The sequence below is a fragment of the Dermacentor silvarum genome, chromosome 4, assembly GCF_013339745.2.
Source record: "Dermacentor silvarum isolate Dsil-2018 chromosome 4, BIME_Dsil_1.4, whole genome shotgun sequence".
Taxonomy (NCBI): Eukaryota; Metazoa; Arthropoda; class Arachnida; order Ixodida; family Ixodidae; genus Dermacentor; species Dermacentor silvarum.
Window position 1 is genome coordinate 185,700,953 of NC_051157.2, and position 23,525 is coordinate 185,724,477.

The following is a 23,525-nucleotide window of genomic DNA, read 5'->3' on the forward strand; positions in this document are numbered from 1 at the left end:
GCGAAAAGCCGTCGACATGCCGATCATCGTGGCGGGTGACTTCAACTCGTCCCACAGGGAACTGGGCTACCCCCGCACGACTGCCAAAGGACGGAGCCTACTGGACGAGGCTGAAGAGGCCGAATTTGAGCTGCTCTCGGACCCGCAGCGGCCGTCACGAATTGGCACTTCAGCAACCAGGGACACCACCCCCGACCTCGCCTTCGTGCACCTCCCGGATGACAGACCGGTGAGCTGGCGCAACACGGGGCTCAACTTGGGAAGTGACCATTACATCATAGAAGTGGAATTGCCGCTGCGGGTCCGGGGCAAGCAGGCCCCGACTCGCAAGCACAAGCTGACGGATTGGAACGCCTTCCGCCGGCAGGAGATTGCGCCCACCATTGAGGACCTCGAAAAGTGGACGCGCAGCCTGGTAGACGCGGTGGCGCGTGTGAGCACGGAAGTGGAGACGGACGAATCGATCCCCACTATGGACCCTCGACTGGCCCACCTGATTGAGGCACGACAATCACTGCAACGCCGATGGAAGCGCATGCGGCACAACAGAACACTGCGCAAGCGCATCGCCCACCTCGGCCGCGAAATCGAAAAATACAGCACGCAGCTCTGCGTGCAGCAGTGGCATGCCATCTGTAACGAAGCCGACGGGCAGCTGCACGCCAGCCGTACGTGGAAGCTGCTCCGCCACTTACGTGACGAGACGCAGAGCAAATCGTTCCAGCAACACAGACTGGCGCAGATCCTGCACGCGGCAATCAAAGAACACGGCGAGGACGAAGTGGGCAAACGCCTCATCGATCAATATCTCCCGGCCACCGCACAAGTCCGCCACCCGGACTACGAAGGCACAGACAACCCCGCGCTCGACACGGATATAGAAGAATGGGAGGTCCGCCGAGCGGTGCAAGAGCTGAACTGCAAGTCGGCAGCCGGCCCGGACCTGATCCACAATAAGACCCTGCGAAACCTTGGCGACGTGGCCATCACGGCCCTTACGAATTTCTACAACGACTGTTGGCGCTCCGGCACGCTGCCCAAGCAGTGGCGGACCGCCCGAACGATATTGATCCCTAAACCCAACAAGCCGCCCAGTATTGAGAATCTCCGCCCGATCTCCCTGACGTCATGCGCGGGCAAGGTGCTGGAGCACGTGCTAAACAACCGTTGGCAGAGTTACATGGAAGAGCACGACGCGTACCCTGCGGCGATGCTGGGCTTTCGAGCCCGGCTGAGCCCTCAGGACGCAATGCTACTGATCCAGCACGACCTGCTCGAGTCCCCCAGCAAGACCGACTGCAAGGTGATCCTAGGCCTCGACCTCAAAAGTGCCTTTGACAACGTGCTACACTCCGCAATCCTGGCACAGGTCGAGAGGCTCGGGCTGGGACGGCGAACGTACGATTACATCCGGGCCTTTCTCTCGAATCAGACGGCGTGCCTCCACGTCGGTCACCTGCAGCTGGAGGAGCGAAGGTTGGGCAGCGTCGGCACACCGCAAGGGGCCGTCATCTCCCCCTTTCTTTTTAATATAGTCATGATACCAGTGGCCGAGCGCCTTGCCCGATTGCCGCAGGTCCAGCACACAATATATGCAGATGACATCACATTGTGGATGACGGGAGGCACGACCGGCCACATAGAGGAGTCACTGCAAGAGGCAATCTGGCAGATAGAAGACTGCCTGCGGGGGACAGGCCTCCGATGCTCTCCGCAGAAGTCGGAGCTACTGGTATTGCCACCTCCTGGTCACTGGCGCAAGTCAACGGAGAAGGAGGCGGCTAACATCACGCTGAGGACCGAAGACGGCACCACCGTCCCGCACGTCCGAGGAATCAGAGTACTCGGCATGCACTTCGACGCGGGAAACGGCAACCACACCGCTCTGAGCCGGCTGCTAACGAAGGTGGGAGTGGCGACCCGCCTGGTCAAGCAGATCTCCACCAAACGACATGGGATGCGAGAGACGAATCTCCTGCGACTGCTGCAGTCGTTCGTGACGAGCCACGTCTCGTACGTCGGCGCGTTCCACGGATGGCTGCGGCACGAGCGGGAGAAAATCAACGCTGCAATAAGGAAGGCCCACAAGACGGCGCTGGGCCTCCTCGCCAGTACGAGCAACGATGCCCTGGCTCGACTAGGAGTGCATAATACCCTGGAGGTGGTGAGCGAGGCCCAGCGCACGACGCAGCTGACTCGCCTCGCAACAACCAAAGCCGGAAGAGCGATCCTACAGAGGGTCGGCCTGCGCCCGCCAAGGGCCGAATCCTATTGGGAGGAAGCCCCGAAGCGGGAGGAGGTGAGCAAGCAAGTAGCAAGGCGCCTGGTGGTCCTGCCGCTCCCGCGCAACGTGCACCCGGACCGCAACAAGGAGCGAAGGGTGGCCAGGGCGAGAGCGCTGGCAGAAACATACGCCGACGACGCAAAGGCGGTGTACGTGGACGCAGCCAAACACCAACGCAAGCCGAAAACGTACGTGGCAGCGGTTGTCCGGGCCACGGACGGGAAAGTACTCAACGCCTGCAGCGTCCGAGCGACGTCTGCGGAGCAAGCGGGGGAAGCCGCCATCGCCCTGGCGCTGAGCGGCATACCGGAGGCGACCACGATCCTGAGCGACTCCCGCACGGCCATCGCCAACTTTGGCCGCGGGAGCGTCGGGACGCCGGCGGCGAGCCTGTTGCCGAGGACCAAGTCAACCACAACCTATCTACGATGGTTCCCGGCTCACGTCGGAGTCATCCCAGGAGGAGCGGCCAACCGAAACGAGGAGGCGGACGTCGTCGCGCGTGAGCTCACGTACCGTGCGGCGCCCCCCCCCCCCCCCCGCCCCTCGGAAGCGGACGAGGCTGACTTCCTGGACCCGGACCCGCTACTGGACTACGGAGGAATCCTCGCTTGGTACCGAGAGGGCCGCCGAGCGTTGCCTGGGCCTCACCCGAGACTAGGGCGACGTGAGGGGGTCCTCTTACGACAGCTACAGACTGGAACAGTACTCACGCCGGCCCTAGCCCGGCACGTGTGTCCCGGACTGTTTGAAAGTGCTACGTGCAGTGTGTGTGCGCGAGAACTGGCAACCTTAGCCCACTTGCTGTGGGGGTGTGACGCGTGTGCGGGGGGAACCGTGCGGGACTCTCTGCCACCGGACATGGAACACTACATCAGTTCGCCTGACCATCAGGCGCAACTCCAAGCCATCCAGTGGCTCGACGCGGCCCTGGCCCGGCAAAAGCGAACGGAGGCAACTCCTAGTAGCTAGCGCCGGACCGGTCCGCGCTAGTGAGATAGGGGGTTGATGGAGCCCTACGTGGCCTGATCCACCCCTACATGCCGGATTAATGTCAATAAAGTCATTTTCTCTCTCTCTCTCTCGACAACAGTTATGCGCATTGCTTGTGCAGCTGCATGTCTAAGTTTATACAGCTGATAAAATTACTATCTTTACTCCGTATAGCTCTCCACAAATTTGCTATCGCAATTGGCGCTTCGCCTTTCGAGTGAAACTGTGACATTTTTCGTTCCATCGTTCTTTGTGTGGTCCTTAACTTGTTCTCGAGCGTCTTTGTTAACCTCCAAGTTTCTGCCTCATATATTAGCACCGGTAGAATGCAATGATTGTCGACTTTTCTTTTCAACGACAGTGGTAAGCTCCCAGTCATGATTTGGTAATACCTGCCGTATGCACTGTAACCCATTTTCATTCTTCCGTAAGTTTCCTTCTCATAGTCCGGATCCGCTGTGAGTAATTGACCTAGATAAACGTACTCCTATACAGACTCTGGAGTATGACTGGTGATTCAGAATTCTTGTTCCCTTGCCAGGCTTTTGAACATTATCTTTGTCTTCTGCATAAAAATCTTCAACCCCACTCTTACACCTTCTCGGTTAAAGTCCTCAACCAATCGTTGAAATTCGTCCCCATTGTTGCTGAATAGGACAATGTCATCTGCAAACCGAAGGTCACTGAGAGCTCATTGAGCTTCTCTCCTAAGTCTTCCCCGACTAAAAGCTTGAATACTCTTTCTCAGCATGCAGTAAATAGCATTGAAGATATTGTCCCCTTGATTGACCCCTTTCTTGATAGGTAACTTTCAACTTTTCTGGCGGAGAACCAACGTAGTTTTGGAACCTTTATAGAAACATCCCAAGATACTCAAGTATGCCTCCTGCACTCCTTGATTACGCAATGCCTGTATGAGTGCTGGTATCGCTACTGAATAAAACTGAATCAAATGCCTTTTCATAATCTATGAAATGCATATAGAGAGGTCTATTGTACACCGCAGATTTCTCTATTACCTGATTAATGACATGGATATGATCCATCGTAGAAGATACCTTCTTGACGCTAGCCTCTTCACTTGGTTCAATGAAGTCGTGTTGCCCTAACTCCATTGGAAATTATCTTGGTGAATATCTTATACAATACTGGCAGCAAGCTAATGGGTCTATAATTTTTCAATTCTCTAACGTCTGCCTCTTTATGCATTAGCATATCGTTGGCATTCTTACAATTCTCTGCTGCATTTGAATTCGTTAGGCGTTGCGTATAAAGGGTCGCAAGCTTTTCAAGAATGACATCTCCTCCGTCTTTTCTTCAATCGACTGTTATTTCATCTTCTCCAGCAAATTTCCTCCTTGTCATGTGTTGCAATACCCTTCCAACCTGATCGCTAGATATAGGAGCCTCTGCATCTTGTTCAACCCTACTTCCAATGAAAGCAGCTTGGCTACTCTGGGGACTGTACAGGTCTGTATAGCATTCTTCCGGTGCTTTTACTATGTCATCGCAATTGCTGATGATATTACCCTGCTTAGCTTTCAGCGCATACATCTTGCCTTCTCCTATGCCAAGTTTTCCTGTCACTGATTTCATACTGCGTCCATATTTTACGGTTTCCTCGATCTTTCTCACGATATAATTTCGAATATCCCTTACTTCCTTCTTGTTGATCAATTTTGACAGTTCAGCGAATTCTATAGCTGATCCCTTGAGTTTGACACTCTCATACTTTGTCTTCTCTTTATTAGGTCCCTTGTTACTTGGGAGAGCTTACCCACTGGTTGCATTGGTGGCTTACCTCCCACTTCAATTGCCACTTCTGAGATCAGCCTAGTGACGGTTTCATTCGTTACCTCTATGTTATCTTAATCTTTGTGTTCCCAAGCAACATGTTTGTTTGCGAGCACCAGCTTGAATTGGTCTGCTTTCACCTTTACTGCGTCTAGGTTGGCCTGTTTCTTCTTGACTAATTTTACTCTTTCTCACTGCAAATTGAGAGAAATCTTACACCTCAGTAGCCTATCGTCACTGCACTTTACTTTACCTAACACTTCTACATCCTGCACTATGCTGGGATCGGCAGAGCGTGTGAAATCTACTTCATTTCTTGTTTCTCCATTAGGGTTTTTCCAGGTCCACTTTCTGTTGTTACAGTTCCTGAAGAAGGTATCCGCACTAGCCGCGCAACCCGAGAAGAAAAATAAGAAATCAGCAACAAATAATTTCTTACCTGTTTCTCTCTCCAGCTCTGTCGTGTTACGGACAGGGGCCATTACCTTTATTATTATTACCCCACTTGACGAAAGTCCGGCTGAGTTAGCACTGCATAATTATTCTTGCAGCCCGTTGTTTTATTTCCGAAAGACGCCAGCACACAAAATTTTTTCTTGGTGCTTAAGAGCAATACGGGGACTCAGAGCACATCAATCCGAACATAAACCACCCTGATGCACTAGTAGCAACAACCTAGCGAATGATAAAAAGATTTGGCGCATTTCCCGTACCGAACATTCTCGGTGTGCCAAAACAGACGGTGTACTGCAACGCCCTCCGGCAGTGGTGGCGTAGCGCAAATCCTACTTAAATCAGTCTGTTCGAGTTATGCAATCAAAAACCGGTAAATTATATACTCACTCCCGCGTTAACAGTAAAATGAACGAATAGATTACTGGTCGGTATAATTTGTTTATTTCGAGAAGTGGTGCTCCTGTGTGGCATCACGCATACGTTTGTTGCGTTCCCGACGCCGGAACATCAACGACCGAAGCGACGGTACCCGCCTCCGAATCCGCGGCCGTAACCTCCGAGAACTCGACCATAGCCTCCGCGACCGAAGCCTCCGCGGCCATATCCACCGTAGCCGCGTCCGAATCCACCGAACTGGCCAGCAGCGAGGCTGCAGAGGATGGCCAGCACCACAAGGGCAACCAGGAGGCGGCTGCTGCTGAGGCCAAGCATCGCTGCCTTGTATCGGGCTGAAGCAAAGAAAGCAACGGAAAATCGTGAGACCTGTTTTGTTGCTTGTTTTATTTTTCATTGTCAAATGTCTATGAGCCTCAGGAAAGAGGGTTCCAAAGCACGCTGTACTCTGCTGCCAGCAGGCGCTCAGGCTCCAGGCGCACCGTCGCAGTAGCACAAGTGCGCGTTCCTGCGTCACAGCTGTACCACCACGGCTGCCAGTTAGTCAATTTAATTAAGTTTATTATTGCGATAGCAATTATATGGACACTCCAAAGCGGATTTCTGCCGTCGGCTCGCCGTCGCTGTCGCCGTGAGGTTCCGTATGACGTCAACGGCGATGAAATTGTCGCCGCACGCCGTATGCTGAATGTTCGAGTGAAAGGGCGCGGGGGACGCGCGCTTTCACGGGGAGTACAGTGCCTAGAATATGCTTACTAGTGTGCCTACCGCCGACGTTGCGGTGGCACGGAGAATGATGCCATCGGCCGGTGGCCACCATACGGTGATAGCCGTAGGCACCGTGCTATACCGAGTGGCGTCTCTAGCCAAAGCGTGCGTGTGCAAGAGATGCCGGTGGGCGGTCCCAGCCCGTTTCGCGCTGCGAATGTTGGTTGAGGTGCAAAGCGTAATCGAAAGAATATAATTTCGTTGCACTTCCAAACGATCGTACAGACAGACATGTATTATTACTCTACACGATACCGTGTGTTTCTTCTAAAAATATCAATAAGTGGTTTCCGAGGAAGAAGTATAACTTTTTTTAACTATTATATGCGACAATTGTCCATAAATGCTAAATTCACCCCAATTTGTAGCTAGCTACCATAAATTTACTAATGATCTGTTTAATCACCTAACGCCACTTATTGCGACTGACGGTAATTAAACAGGTCAGATTTTCATGGGCGACACACCGTCGACTGCAATTCTGAACGAGCGCTCAATGCAGCAATTATTAAAGTGTTTCTCACAAACGACAGCCGTGGGAGTCGTCGATCTGCCCCCTTTACATTCTTCTCCCACTCGACTAAACGTTCCGGGTCAGCAGGTGCGCGGAAAAATGAGACCCGCTCGTTGTTTAAGCGGTATCCACTCGTACAATATGGGACAAAACGGGTTCTGTCTTTAGGCCTCGTTATCTGCGACGACATCGCGGTTCCATCCGTGAACAGACACAAGTGACGAAACGCACGCACAGAAAAGAAACTCAACATCGACATGCGGAGGCACCATACGCTACTTTACCGTAGCTACTTGCTCGGAAGCAACAACGCACCGCAACCGACTGCGCTTAGAAACGACGAACGCGCATCTGAAGCGCAAGCCACGCGCGTGCAGCGCGAGCGCCTCAAGCGCTGCGCCGCTCGGTTAGCACGGTCCCAAAGAGTGTCGCCGTCTGGTGGCCTCCGGCGGAAGGCATCACCGGTGGTGCCAGCGTCTCCCATTGCAAACACTCGGTGGTCGGCACTCTAGTAAGTATATTCTAGGCACTGTACGGGGAGCGAACGCACGGCGGAGAGCAAACGCGCGTTCTGCGCCGTGCTCCATAAGGGCTGCAGAATTAAGCGTCTCTTTCCTCCTTTACAATCAACATTTACAGGGTGTTTCAGCGAACACTTTCAAAATTTATTTAAAGTTGCCTGAGGCAGATAGCCCCATTCTAGTTAATGAGTTGGTCTACTCGAAGAGGCGGACATTACATGCAGAAAAAAAAATGAAATGCACAATCGACTAATCAACAAAAATCAATAATTAAGTTTTTAACTAATTACCTGATGGCTCATATTGCAATTTACAAATTGTAGCCGTGGAGTTTGCAAGGCGGATCCACTTGGAACGAATTCTCGGGATGACACCAGTTTCGAGATATTAATTCCCGAACTTTGCGGAGAAATGCATTGGTGTTCCAGTTAATTTTGTGCTTCAATGCCTAAAGCGACGTTTCGTTAAGAAACTAACTGGAATACTAATCTACTACCTAGCTAATCGTAAGTATTATTTTATTATATTCGTTGCCGAGGCTTGGGAGCCTGTTCTTATATGTACAGTCAAACTTACTAGCGTAGCACATGCACGCCGTCCGCAAGGTGCTCGATCATAGACGTGCGCGGATATAGAACAGAGTCATATGAACGACCACTGCCGTTATTGAAATATTCGGCCTCGGTTATATAGGCTATCCTGTCGTGGCTGTAGTATCAGCATAAATTGATACGAGAAGAGGAAATAAAGACTGGAGCGCGTTGTGTCAGTGTATATATATACCCGAATCCCGGAACTCCCCACCGAAGATAATACGCAGAACGGCCATGTCGCATATAAAATGGCACATTTAACTCTGTTTCAACTTGTTCTGGTTTCAATATGTGCTGCATACTCGCTTCCCTCGTTATAATTTCTTAGCACCGACAAATAACTACGAGCAGGCAGCACGGAAAATGTAGGTGCCCGGACCCGACAGTGTCTATCCCAGGTAATTTTTAAGCGGCGTAGTTTAAATGTGTTTATCTCTGCCAGTGCGCGCTCGTCTACAACTCGGATCATTTTAGACTGGGCTGGGCATTCAAGTTTGAAGCGAAACTTTGATCTTCGTCACACATGGTGCACATAGCTTACCTTGTATTCTTAGGCGTAGTGTCTGCAGATGCGCAGTATTTACCTACTCCGACAACGGTGTGACTGCACCTGTACGCTTATATAAGATCCAGGCCGGCAGCATGTGCCTTGCACTAGTCGGTCCCCGCAATTTGTCTCACGTAGTAGTCACGTACTAACGAGCGGAAAAGCCCAAACAGCTCGCGCTAGAATCCGAATTGAATGTTGCATGTAATCCATGGTGCGGAAAGCAGTTATCACGATGAATGAGAGAATGCTGCAGGGCATCCTTGTTCTTCCTTTTCTGGTTCCTTTCGCTTGCTTCAATCGGCAGGCAAAAAGAGAACGACCTGAATAGAATAAATTCACATCTAACGTCAGCTGGGAGCGTACAGAGAGGGATCTTTTTCATTTCTTGCAGCGAAGCGGTTATTGCGACTAGAACCGCTCCAAAACGTTATATACCAGTTTTCATAGTTTTATAAAAAATAAATCACTCGCGAAGTCTATATTTTGAGGATATGTGGGGATTGTTAATCAAGATAATCAAGCAATTATGACATGCCTGCGTCAAATAGGGGTTAAAGCGAAATTGTTAAGCCTTCATGTTTGGGTCATAAAGAAGATTTATATGAAACGCATAAAGGAAGGAAGGAAAGAGTGGAGATGGAAAGGCAGGGAGGTTAACCAGTTCAGCACAACCGGTTTGCTACCATACACATGGGAGCGGGATGAGGGGGAATGAAAGATGGGGAGGAGAGAGAGAGAGAGAGAGAGCACACAGCACAGCACACACATCGTCAGTCACAGTCCGTCACTCTTGCGTGGTACCTGACATCACTGTCACAGCCGCTTGTCCAAGCCCGTTGCTTTTAAAACCGAAGTAGTCCCTTCGTCGCCTTCAGCTGCGATGTCTTCTGTCGACGGCATGTGAAAATCACTTCAAGCTGACATTGGTATGTTGTCAGGTGCGCTAGAACGGACGCCAGGGACTATCTCTGAACAGGATAGTCGCATTATAATGGACAGTCGCATATAATGTGTTCCAGCGTCTCCTCGCAAAGACAGGCATCGCAAAGAGCGTTGTCGGCCATTCCAATCAGAAATGAATAAGATTTAGTGAATGCCACCCCTAGGCATAGGCGATAAAGCATAGTAGCCTCTCTTCGGCCGAGTCCAGATGGCATACAGAGATGCATCAAAGAGGGCAGCAGGTGGTAGTGACGATTGCTCCGGTTGATCTGGCCGCTGGGTGTGAGCGTGATCTCCTGGGCAAGCACTCGAAGTCTGCTGTAAGCGTCGGACCGTGAGAGTGGTATGGCCTCTTCCTGTGTGTCGTCAAGAGCTGCCCGAGCGGCATTATCGGCGTCTTCGTTCCCTATGACACCGCAGTGACTTGGAAGCCACTGAAATGCCACGTGGTGTCCTTTCTCATGTGATGTATGAAGTAGGTGCCTAATATCGAATACGAGCTGTTCGTTTGGCCCGCGACGCAGAGCTGATAGCACAGATTGTAGGGCTGCCTTAGAGTCACTGAATATTGACCATTGTCGAGGTGGTTGCCGATTGACGAAACAAAGTGCAGCGCGAAGAGCAGCTAGTTCCGCAGATGTCTATGTCGTTGGGTGGTCAGTCATGAAGCTGATGGTAGTAGCTCTTGCTGGGACAACCACAGCACCGGACGAACATTGGAGGTTTGTGGAACCATCAGTATAAATATGTACGCTGTCCGCATACCTCTCGTGTAGAAGAAGCAGAGACAGTTGTTTCAGCACAGGTGACGATAGCTCAGATTTTTTCTTGATTCCTGGTACACCGAGATGTACTGTGGGGCTAATAAGACACCAAGGGGGCATCGATGGTTTAGATGCAGCGGTGAAGCCCGAGGGAAGTTTGTCGTTGTACTTGATGATAGTTTTAGAGAACGATGCTTGGCTCCTGTCTGAAGGTAGTGTTGCAAGGTGGTGATAGGGGGCACGTGCAAAATGTCTGATGTGCGTTCTCAGGGCTTCCACCGTAATGTGAGTTTGCATCGGATGGTCCCCAGCAATCGCAATAGTTGCCTCTGTTGTCGTGCATCTGGGCAAACCTAAGGCAAACTCTGAGTGCTTGAGCTTGTTCTGCCTGCAGAACACGAATATTTGTCTAGCAAGTGTTGTTCAGTACAGGTAGACTATATCTTAAAAAAACCGAGGAAGAGAGCTCTGTAGAGTTTCATCATTGCGTCTACTGACATCCCCCACGTCTTTCCTGTCAAGTATTTAAACAACTGGGAAATTGCTGTCAGGTGCCGTTTCATGTAAGCCACGTGCGGGCTCCAACAGAGGTCTCGGTCAATGATTACGCCAAGAAACCTGTGGGTTCTGACATAGGAAATGGTCCGCAAATTGATTGAGATGACATAAGGCGACATTGGTTTACGAGTAAATGCCACTAGTGCGCATTTTTATGGTGATATGCTGAGACCTTGTTTACACAAGTAGCTCGCTGTCAAAGTTGCTGCTCTTTGAAGCCGCGCACGTATCTGTGGACGTGTGACTGCCGAAGTCCAGACACAGATGTCGTCTGCGTATATTGAAGTCTTGATGGTAGTTGGTAAGTATTCAGCAAGTCCAAGAAGAGCGAGGTTGAATAGCGTCGGTCTGAGAGCACCGCCTTGAGGAACACCTCTGCTGGTATAGCTTCGCGTAGTCGGGCCATCGTCAGTTAACACAATGAATGATCTTGCAGATAGGTAACTTGCAATCGACAAAAAGACTCGACCACCTAGGCCAACCGTTGCAAGAGCATCGAGAATGGCCTCATGTAGTACGTTATCGTATGCGCATTTTACATTTAGGAATAAAGCTGCAGATAAACGCTTACGGGACCTTCCGTGCTGAACATATGCAACGAGATCAACTACATTGTCGATGGAAGAGCGGTCACGTCGGAAACCAGCCATGGAATTCGGATAAATCTTGTAGTGCTCAAGGTACCATTCCAGGCGCCCAAGGATCATCCGTTCCATTATCTACACAGCTGGCCAGCGCTATTGGGCGGTAAGAGGTGAGCTCGAGTTGGGATTTGCCCCGCTTCAAGACTGGCACCAGGCGGCTTACTTTCCATTCGTCAGGAACGTTTCCCTCCTGCCATGAGGAGTTGTAAAGGCTCAACAATTCTTTCCGTGCGGATTCTCCAAGATAGCTCAAGGCTCGGTATGATATACCATCTGGACCCGGAGATGAAGAGCGTCTGCAGAGAGCTAGTGCCGCCTCGAGCTCCTCCATTGTAAAAGGAAGGTCCATGCGGCAATCACGGGAATGGGGGACGTCACCTTGGGCTGGAGGATCTGGACGAGTCGCTTGGTCGGCGATCCTCGCACAAAAGTCTTCTGCGACATCGACGTCTTGCTGCCCTTGGAAGAGCGCGAGCGCCTTGAATGGAAAACGCTGCTCCGGAAGGCAACGCAGACCTTGCACCGTTTTCCAAATGTGAGACAGTGGTTTCCGGGGGTCTAGTTTCTGGCAAAACGTTGCCCAACGTTCCGATGCTAATCTATCCATGCGACACTGAATCTTCTTTTGCATCCTCCTGGCCGCCCTGAGGTCATGGATAGATTTTGTACGCCGATATCGACGTTCCGCCCGGCGACGAAGTGCTCGTAGTCGCTCTAATTCTATGTCGAAGTCGTTTCGCGTGGAAGAGATCGTCACCATGCGAGTGGCGTTTCGCATCGTACTTTTAATTGTTTGCTCTAACCCAGATGGTAGGCCCTCGCGGCACGCATCTTCCATATCAGACTTGAAGGTGGCCCATTGAATCTTCCGAATGGTCTTCCGTGGACCAGATCTAGACGAAAAGCCTTTGATGTTAAGATAAGTGGGAATGTGATCACTCCCATGCGTTTCATTTCCGGAAATCAATATCCGGAATCAATATCCGGAAATCACTTCACACATCTGGCGAGAGAGTTGGAGACGAAAGCAAGATCGAGGCAGCTGCCGTATGCCACGCCTCGAAGAAAGGTGGGGCTACCATCGTTCAGGAGAGTAAGGTCATAGTTGTAGGCGATGCTTGCTAATCTTCGTCCTTTTGCATTCGTTCTTGTACTTCCCCATGCCGGATGGTGTGCATTGAAATCTCCTATGATAACCCATGGGGCAGGACACACACTCAAGATATCCGCTAATCTTTTCGTATCAAAATTGCTTGAAGGCGATATATACACGCCTATGAGAGTAAACAAGAGTTTGTTCTTTTTAACTGTGATGCATATATGCTGATTGTCGTCGTGGGGTATAATTGGTTGCAAAACAGAGGTAAGTTCACGACGAACAAAAACGATGATTTTGCTGCATGCATCATTTGTTGAAGACATGATAACTTCGTACCCTGACAGTCTGATTGGTTTCGACAAGTTGGGCTCACAAATGACGATGAGTGGAAACACATTGGTGCACACAAACTGACGAAAATCTAAAAGGCGTGATTTTAGCACTCTGGCGTTCCACTGGATGACGGACGCTGCCTTGACTTCTTTTCGGAAGGATGGGGTATGGGTAGCCATCTTTCTAGTTGAGGGATTCAAGCACTGGGCTTAAGGCGTCCAGCACTTCGAGACCGCTTCGAGCAGATGTTGTCCCCATGTCCACCAAAAGTGCTCGGATATGGCTTCCATGAGGAAACGCAGAACCGAAATGACCTGACGATCTGTTTTAGGTGCATCATCCACGGCTGGAGAAGGCTCCGGCGGGACGACGACCTTCTGAGGTTCCTTGGCAAGGGAGCGGCTCGGTAGCGTAGGCCATTCCTCCAAAGAAAGAGTCTTATCCGCTTCCTTCGTGGAAGTGGTGGGCCCTTTCGCGGCGCTACTAAGTGGTGCCGCAGTGGAGTGGGCACTATCACTTCGAGCATGCGCCTTCTTTGAAGACGTACGACGGTGCCGACGTCGACGCCGACGCCAGACTACTTCGGCTGCCTCGCTGTGTTTCGAATTGTCTCTGGACATTTGCTTGAGAACTGCATTCTCCTTCTTGATGCGGGTACAGTCTTTCGACGAGGCAGCGTGAGGGCCATTACAGTTGGCGCACTTCAGAACCGTGTCACCGCAGTTCTCTTCTGCATGAGGTTCAGCGCAACGGGGACACAGTAGCGAGTTGGGACACACGCCCTGGACGTGTCCTAGCCTGAGTCACTGATGGCATTGAAGCGGCTTCTGGATGAATGGTCGAAACGGATGTCGGAAATGTCCTACTTTAACGTGGGATGGTGTACAATCCCCCTTGAATATTACTTCTACGCAGCGCGTATTCCCAAGCCGGCGCACTTGCGTAATGATAGTTCCCTCGTTTGCCGGCTTGATGAGGCTAGGTAAGTCGTCATTCGGAATGGCAATGTCGATGTCATAAATTACACCTGCTATGGATGTATCGTCAATGGGGATAAAGGGGCGGAATTTGGTGCCGCCTAGCTCCGTGATTGCTTGAAGTTTTCCAAGCGCACTCACGTTGCACACGTTTATGGCGAGTACATTCTTCCGCGGGTTTATTCGGATGTCCTTAATTTGATCTGGCACCGCACATTCCAGAAAAATGGATAGGGCTTGCCTGTTCAGCAGCCGTAGGTTGCTTGAGGGTGCTTCCGGCATAAAAATGATGAAGTGCGGCCAGCGCGCAGGCCTTGACTTCACAGTCGTTGTACTCGCAGGAGTTGACGGCGATGTGTTGACGATCTTTCTGTTCGCCCTCTTGCTCCAACGGGTATGAAGCTGTCGTCGGATGAGTCGTCGTCCGACATAGAGTACAGCTCGGTGTCTTCGGTGTCGCTGGGGGAGCCAACTCGCTTCCTTGCGGTTGACGGCCGTGATGACTGCTGGCCAGGCGGGCCTCTGGAATGCTCCGCGTCCATGGCCGCAAGACGGGGAGGCGAGGCACCTCGAAAGGCGAAGATTTCACCAAAAATTCAGAGAGCACAGAGACAAGTGTTCTATCAAGAAGACACTTCGTCGTCGTTCTGAAACGCATAAAAGGTTTTCTCTCTTCTGTGGGCGGGCAATATATGGCAGGGATTTCATATTCTTAAACCATGCGTGACAAGTGCCGAAAGTTTGAAGTGTCTAGGGTAATAATGTGCTTTAAGAGTAATTACTGAATACTTGTTTTTCCAAATGTTTAAACTTTACACGCGGCATGCAGTTGCCGTTGCCCGGTCTCCTTGGTAAAGTATGCGAAGCTCGTGGCTTATATTTCGTTGAAGTAGGGCGCGTTTTGTTCGCGATGAATCATAAATGTTTCATTTCTTTAGCCTAAATACGGCCTTTTTTAGAAATTTACTAATTCAAATCTGCGACTGTAATACTGCCGTTTATTGCTATATTTCCCCAAAGACCTAAAGCAACTTCGTAAGACAGCAACCTCATATTCGGTAAAACTAGTTTTAGTATTAAGCGTAATTTGTATTGAAACTTTCGTGTTCCTGGTGTAAAGAACAGCGTTTAAAAGAATTACTGAACCCTCGTGTTCGTGCTTTTATGCCTCGCACCAGGTTTGCAACTGGTTTCTGCATTGTCATCGGTGAACTAGACAAGCCACCTTGTTTACATTCATTTAAAATAAGGGAGATGTTACAGCTAATGCGTACACAAAATTCTAAATATATGGGGGCTAATGGCGGAATTTTAAATAAATTATGTGTGCTGGAGCTCCGGAGATATGCGAGCGTGTTTCAGAAGCTGCGCAATATTTAGCCCGCTTCCTACGTATACCACTAAGATTTAAACAGGTCTAAACAGATTGGTCACATCTAAACAGAAAATCTGTGTGCGAAATGTGTGTGGATTCATTACAGCTTTTGCAAAATATTTCTTGGGCAAGTGTTCGCAAGTGTCACGCTGTCGTTATCAACTACGTTTCACGTTGTCCCGAAAGAACTCTGCGTTGCACGAAGTGCTTAGTAGAAATGCGGGGCATCTTAAATGCTATATAATCAAATGTTGACGTTACTGGCCTAATCAGGAGCGTTACAAATAATTCACGAACCTTAGTTTTTTAGGTAATTCGATGAGGTATACGAAGTTCTCCCGATGTCCTCTGTGAACTAAATGCAGCACCTCTTCTCTACTTGGTGAAAGTAAGAATCAAAGTGGGTTGGCTCATTGTGAATTTTGCAATAAATTCCTCATGCGAGCGCTCTGCATTGTTGTGTGCGGCGCAAAATTGATAATACTCGAAATTTGCGAATACATTAAATTGCCGCTCGACTGGCCGCTTGCGCACTTTGCGTGTATTCGCGGGCCTCTGATGCTTTGGAAAGATTTTTACGTACCACGTATTGAGCAATACAAATCTCGATCGGAAGTCTTTCATGTTCCTTTGCCATTTTCTCATTGACACTTTTCATGTAATTATAACATTTGAGAAGGTGATTAAAGGATTAGGAATTATTGTGCATTTAGGCTTAATGCAAAAAAATTGTCTGACCATCTCCAAGTGACGGCCAATAACATTACCTTGGTTCTGTTGTGCCACGTGGCATTTGCATTTTTTTATTTGGATCAAAATACGTGGGTCGACCGTTATATTGGCAACACACTCAGAATTTCAGGACAGAATATATTATCAACTACTTACCATTCTCAAAACATTGATTGGTGCTAAACAGTTATAAAACAATATTGTTTCGTGAATGTTTATTAAGGCACTAATAAATAGCACCAGTCAAGTTGCTTCAGCAGATGATCGTCTAAGGTGAAGACCAATGATTTATATTTAAGTTCTTGTTTATATGAGGATAAAATATTACTTATGTGATACTTCATCTTCATATAAGAAACAACTGAAATATGAATCATTGGTCTTTACCTTAGACGACCATCTGCTCAAGCAACTTGACACCTTTAAATACCGAGGTCTCACTTAGGACTTAAGACTGCATTGCAAACAGGAAGTCCACTGTTTTCCTTAAAAAATCAAGCTCATAGTAGTTACACCCTTCTACACACCCGGCTATATTTTCGCGGGATTCACTTCGGACTTTGTATATCTTTATTTCACTCTCACCTGATTTACTGTCGTGAAACATGGGGGTTATTGTGTGAGGTAACTTATTTGACACCTTTACGCTGTCTGTTGCAACAAGCTCTAGAAATATGTTTTCTTTTAGCCAGCATATAAGTAGCATCCTATTTGACAACTACCATGAGCTTTGGTTCACAACTTTACGAAAAAAAGTTCGCTTTTGTATTGCACGTTATGCTTTGGAGCAACTGTCGCTTTCAGAATAACACGTTAACGTTACCAGGTATGCACACTGAACAAGCAACTAATGACAATTGAAATGTGTATGCCAAACGACTGCTGCAGTTTTCTTTTTTTTTTGTGCACTAGACCGGACTTCTGTGCCCATTGAAACAAAACCTACCGGTAACATTGCCATTTGTTAGGCGCGTTGGTAAACTGGCTTGGAAAGCATATTTAGCGCCAGCAGACAAGGAAAGCAGGGAGAGGACACCACAATCTGCAGGAACATTGAGCTTGCTTGCAAACGCTTTTATATCTGTCATCGAGTATCATGATTTCTTCATTAGCGTTGTACATATTGTTGCTTTTAAATGTATTGTCTATTATTAACTAAATAAGTGTTGCTTTTTTTAGATATATATATACTTTTTAATAGGCCTGTGACTGACCTACGCTGACCTTTTTGTATTAGACCGGGTACTACCCGGAAGCGCTATCGTCCCAATAGTTTTGCACGACTGTTCCGTTTGACAATGCAGAATAAAGGTTTAGTGCTTGATTTCCTAATTTATTGCTTTTTTCTTGCTTGATTGATTGATTGATTAATTGATTCATTCATCGGAATTGGGAAGCGGTCTCACAGAAGCCGAGTTTTTTTTTTTGTCACCCTTGCCGATTAGAAATGTAGGCTGCCAAAGGTTGCGCATGTTTCGTTAAAAATATTTACAGGAATGTCGGGTAAGCAGCCGTAGAATAAAAACAAAAAGGCGCCCATCAGTGGTGCCTTCATGCTTTCTCCAAGCATCTGCGCTAGAAGACACGTGATTTGATGAAGCGCGTAAAAACCTTGCGTCACGCTACCGAAAGTCGCGTCAAAACGTCGTGAGCTGTACCCATGCTATTATTGAAAATAATAGGTCTCTGAGCAGATCCGGGACCAGCGCATGAGCGCTTATAATGGCGCTTCTTTACTTTCTGTCGACGTATCTACAAAAGCGGAAATACAACCTCGCGATTGTTCTCATTTCGTCTTTCTTCCGCATCAGAGTATTTTTGATATCGTCTCTAAGAAACCACAGCTCCTACAAGAACTTCGACCGAGCAGAAAAATTAAAGTAGTTCTGTAAACCTTAAGTGAAAAAGCTTGACTTGCGTCCGAGTTTAAAATACCAAAGTTGGGATAAGTTCTATGGGGTATTTTTTTCTGCCAGAGGAAAATTCAGCGTGTGGCGTGTTATACTGGACAAACAATGAGTGTGCAACTGAAGAAGAAAATCAGGATGTTTCCAAGATGTCGTATTCACTGAGGTTTCATGAAGTAAGCCTGCTTACGCGTCACGCGTTGACAAGTCAATGCGCGTAATGCCTGAACACAAAAAGAAGGAGCATGAAAAGCGGGCATTATTTCTGACGTGCACACACACACACATATATATATATATATATATATATATATATATATATATATATAGTGATGATTGATGAAGCACGGAAAGAAAATAGCAGTATATCCTCCCTGACATACATTTATTGTCTTATAGTACCCATCCATTGCGAAGAGGAGACGTGTTTAACGACGATAGCACAAGTAGAGCAACAGTGATAAACGTCAGTGGCGATTTAGCGGCAAATGTCAGTGAAATGCGTGGAGATTACGTCGCACCTTTTTGAGGTCCCGGCGCTATGATTAAAACCGCCTTCATCACATTGCAAAGTGTTCGTAAAAAGCTCACTCGACACACGTTCTACGTACAGTTCTCGATATACATACATACATACATACATACATACATATACATACATACATACATGCGTACATACATACATACATACATACATACACACATACATACATGCGTACATATATACATACATACATGCATACATAAATACATACTTGCGTACATGCATGCATGCATGCATGCATACATACCTACATTCATGCATACACATACATACATACATGCGTACATACATACATACATACATACATACATACACACATACATACATGCGTACATATATACATACATACATGCATACATAAATACATACTTGCGTACATGCATGCATGCATGCATGCATACATACCTACATTCATGCATACATGCATACATACATACATACATGCATATATACATACATACATACATACATACATACATACATACATACATACACACACAGATACAGGCATAAACGTTCTTCTAAGCTCCCCAACCCCTCTCTCCCTCGACGACGTGACCGGCTTGACACACTTCACTCACGTACACTTTTCCCTCTTTGACAATCCTAATGCTAACGCAATAATATAAGCTCAGGAGAAGCGTACCAGCGAAAAAGAAAGTTAAACGGTATAATGAGTAAGAGCTGATTCAAACGCGCTAGAGTCGACGACGATGTGCACCGTTCAAGAGACGCATGCGTAATGCACGTAGCACTATGTTTAAGTAACAGCCGGGTGCCTATATAACGGCCAGCCTACGTTGCAGTAAACCGTAGTTGAAGATTTGCCATACTGCTCGTCGTTTCTTTTTCTTGTTCTTGTACTCCTGCTCGTGCTACACCCACTTGTGGATCCACGCCAATTAGACCACTCGCGTTGCTTCATCAATAACGTGGAACAGTGGCAATGATTGTCCTTTTTCTATTTCATTTGTGTATCTCCAAGCCATCAGAACACTATAGTGAATGCGTAGAAAATGTAGTGTATAGGCTCCTTTCAGCAAAATTTCTTGATTCACTAGAGTAAAAATTGAAAAATCCCAAACCCACTTGCCCCCGTAGTTGTCATTAAAACATTTGACGGTGCCATCATTCATCGGAGATGACTCGCGACGATAATGCGAGTATCAATTTTTTCATGGTAGGCATACAAGTAGTGATGATATGTTTTATACGATACAATGGTCATATAATGATTGTTTTATCCCCATACCGTATCTCCATGTCATCCATGGATACACAGCAGACACACGAAGTGGCACTCTCCCTGCCCACCACAATGACAAATGATACCAGGACACAGTATGTCTAGCATCCGTCGTTGTCAGATAAAACGAGCTTATTTGCGATTTTAGCACTTCGAACAAGTTTGGTCAAAATCAAGTTGTACCCAGTTTCACCCTTAAGTTTCGCCCTTTCGTAAAAGGCGAGATAAGATTCACACATCATAAAATCACTGAAGGTTGCCCGACTTGTCTGAGCAAGTGGTCAAGATATTAGATAAAATAATATTATTCGTTTATGAATATTATATGTGCTTTCTGTTTGATCAACATTTAAGCAAAAAAATTATATAGATTATATTGAGAGCCTGCTGGCCTGGAATGGACGACAGCTTGCTGCACTTTTAAAGCGACGTTTGATACATGAAAACGATAATGGCGCGTCCCATCGCAGTACACCCGGCGGTGATGCGCTACGAAACGATCGATACGTATCGCTTCCGTTAATCTGCATCGCGAATGGTAACTGTAACGTTGAGATAACGTTTTTTCGAACAATGTATATCCACAGAAGAGTGACAGATTGGACTAGTTCGTATTCTATTAATTGTGTTCCAAAGGCATATAGAGCGAAGCAGTAAAAGAGCACCACAAGGTCGATAGGCCCGACAGTTTTAGGATGCATGAAGAAATCGAATGAGTGCCGACCAGTACTTGCAAGTTAAGAAAAGAATCACGTCTCTTTAGAAGCCTGCCCATGGGCACTAGTATTAGATATTTCTTTCTATTCCTACGATTAAAAAGTACCTATAACAAAGCAAACAAGGGATTGCAATAACGTTCATACTTGTTGTTTCCGTGGATGTGGTTTCAGTAATTAATGCCTGCGAGCGAGAATTTGCATAGTTATGCTCATCATATAAATTGAAATCGTTTGCCTGAGTCATTTTATATTTCTGTAATTCCTTTCACTTTCTAAATAAGGCGCTTGTGTCCAAAAGGAGTCCATTGCCATCATTAATCGTTTGTTAATGCTATCGCAAAAATCCCGCAGAACCCATCTCGCAATGAATGTGGACATTAATTCGAAACGCGGTGTGTATGAAGCCTGTATGCAGCCGGGCTACTCTCACACGCTTCTCTCTAAGCACGCTGCGGCATCTGTTGAGGGCGCGTTGAAGTCCTCGCGTGAGGTGTGTGTATATACGTATACATGCTGTCCCAATTACCATGCACCAAGATTTAATAATATGCGAATACCACGCAGGTGGACAGAACCAAGCAAATGTTGTTTGCCGTCGTTTGGAGATACTTATTTATTTTTTCCCGTTTCGCCTCATTACATAATCAGTCTTAATTGATTAACCAACTTCTCAAATAATATAGTTAGATGAAAAGTGTCAGTGAGATAATTGGAGAGCATGAAATACTCCTGATACAGCTTTCTGTTGCTCAATACGTGATACATATATGCAAAGTTCCCCGAGCGGCCAGTCGGGCGACAGTTTTGCGTTTATACGTGGGCTTCTTTCACGATCGGAAAAACACTTTTACGTAGCACGTATCGAGCAGCAGAAAGCTGTATCGGGGAGTTTTTCATGTTGCTCTACAATTTTCTTATTGACCCTTTTCATCTGATTATAATATTTCGGAAGTTGGTTAATTTTTGAGACTAAAATTTAAAAAATAATATTGAGACTAATGATGCAATTAGGCGGAATGCAGAAAAATATTCTAAGTATCTCCAAGCGACGGCAAACAACGTTGTCTTGGTTCTGTCCAGATACGTGACAATTGTATATTTTTTAAACCTTGGTGCGTGATAGTTGGGGCACCCTGTATATTCAGACAAGGTTATGGAATATGTATGATGCGGGTTGGACTCCACCTACCACCGAAGAAGTTTAAACGACTTTTAATCGTTAAAGAGCAGCCCACACCAAGTTACATACCGAGTGATACAATTTGGCATACAACAGGTTTATTGAGTAGCGGCACATTCCTTGTGCAACACTCCAGTGGCACAAGTTTGGCTAAAGAGGTGCAACGAAGAGCGGTACATAGCCCACTGCTCATACCCGGTCACCCAAATAGACATCAAAAGGTGCATCCAAGTGTGCCACATACCTCGTTTCACACGTTCACTGACTGCACTTTAAAGAACCCAAGGTGGTCAAAATGAATCCAGAGTCCTCCACTGCGAAATGCCTCATTGTTAAATCGTGGTTCTGGCACTTTAAACCCCAGGATATCATTTTAAAGTGGCGAGGAAAGAGGTTTATTGAAGAGCACCACCAAAACAGTAGTGCATACCCAGTAAAACAAGATGGCGAGAAACGGGGTATTTGATGAGGGGCACACACAAAGTAACATACCCATGACCCAAGTTGGCCCGACGCTTGGTTTCAAACCACGCCCGCTGATCACAGCAGAACGATGGTGTCACCATTATATCATGGGCTACGCAGTGCCCCAAGTTAGCGGGAAAACGGAGATGTGGCAGACAGTCCCCGGAATTTTCGTCAAGTTCCGTAATAATGTTAGTCGCATAAAAAATAAAAAACGGCAACGCACTTGTGCATCCATATAGAATCACAACCCAATTTTCAGCGAGGCCCTTTATTTATAGCTGTAATCAAACCATATACCTTAAAACGTTGCCCATTTAAGACTCGCCCGTTTGAAGCCTTGCCCGCATATGATGCTTTCGAGCACTTATTAAGGAAATTTTACAAACGCAGCAACTCATCTGCACACAACTTACATTGCCAGAACATTGTCCATATTATTCTCCTCCCCCCTCCCAGCCTTTTGTTCGCCTAAATTCAATCTCAGTTGTGTTGATGTTTCCCCAGGGCAGCGGGATAAATTTTACATTGTTCGTCAAAGACACTAACAACGCCCCGGAGGGCTTGAATACGCAATTTACTGCAAAGGCCGTAGTTAACCCACCCACATTGAACTATGCCTACACATCATGCATTACTTGGACCTCACTATTAGCAAACATAAACCTAGTGCACGGTTTTGTTCATCGAGGACGACGGGCGAAATCATGCGTATACCACACGGAAAATAACGAAAAAAACGACCTTGAGGGAATCGTGTTGAAAACCAAGCATTGGACCCACATGGGTCATTGCATATGTACCACTCGACATGTGCATCTCTTCATTAACTTCGGTAACGTAAGCCGGAGTCACAGCGCATGTGCCACTGGGTATATGCCACCTTTCATAATAATCAATAAACATCAGCAATTACGCAATACATATCAGATCAAGTTCTAACAGAATTAAGGTCGCCAATTATCTCCAAAGAATGGATGCATCACCATTTTTTTTTACTTTTTGTTTGCCCTCTTTTTGGACCGTGTGAGACCGTCACATGTTTTACTTATTGCTGAAAAGCATGAATCACGTACGCGCCTTCTGGTGAACTGTCATCGCCTGCTGGGACTTCGGTCAGCTCTCCTCGGAGACTGCTGCGTGATGACTAACTTCCGAAACAAAAAGCTGTCTG

General features: G+C 47.3%; 1 protein-coding gene across 2 annotated transcripts; it reads right to left on the reverse strand.

Moving 5' to 3' along the window:
* Positions 1 to 5,957: 5,957 nt before the first annotated feature.
* LOC125944865 (neuropeptide-like protein 30) lies at positions 5,958 to 23,525 on the reverse strand. Of its 2 annotated transcripts, none has more exons than XR_007466565.1 (2): positions 8,858 to 8,910; positions 5,958 to 6,255 (listed from the first exon to the last, which is right to left on the reverse strand). XR_007466565.1 is itself a non-coding variant. In XM_049666284.1 (2 exons), exons 1-2 carry the CDS (start codon positions 23,447 to 23,449, stop codon positions 6,035 to 6,037), a joined length of 243 nt encoding a protein of 80 aa, XP_049522241.1. In that variant the 5' UTR covers positions 23,450 to 23,525; the 3' UTR covers positions 5,958 to 6,034. The 2 variants fall into 2 exon arrangements, 1 of the variants encoding a protein (XP_049522241.1); XM_049666284.1 differs by lacking the exon at positions 8,858 to 8,910 and adding an exon at positions 23,428 to 23,525.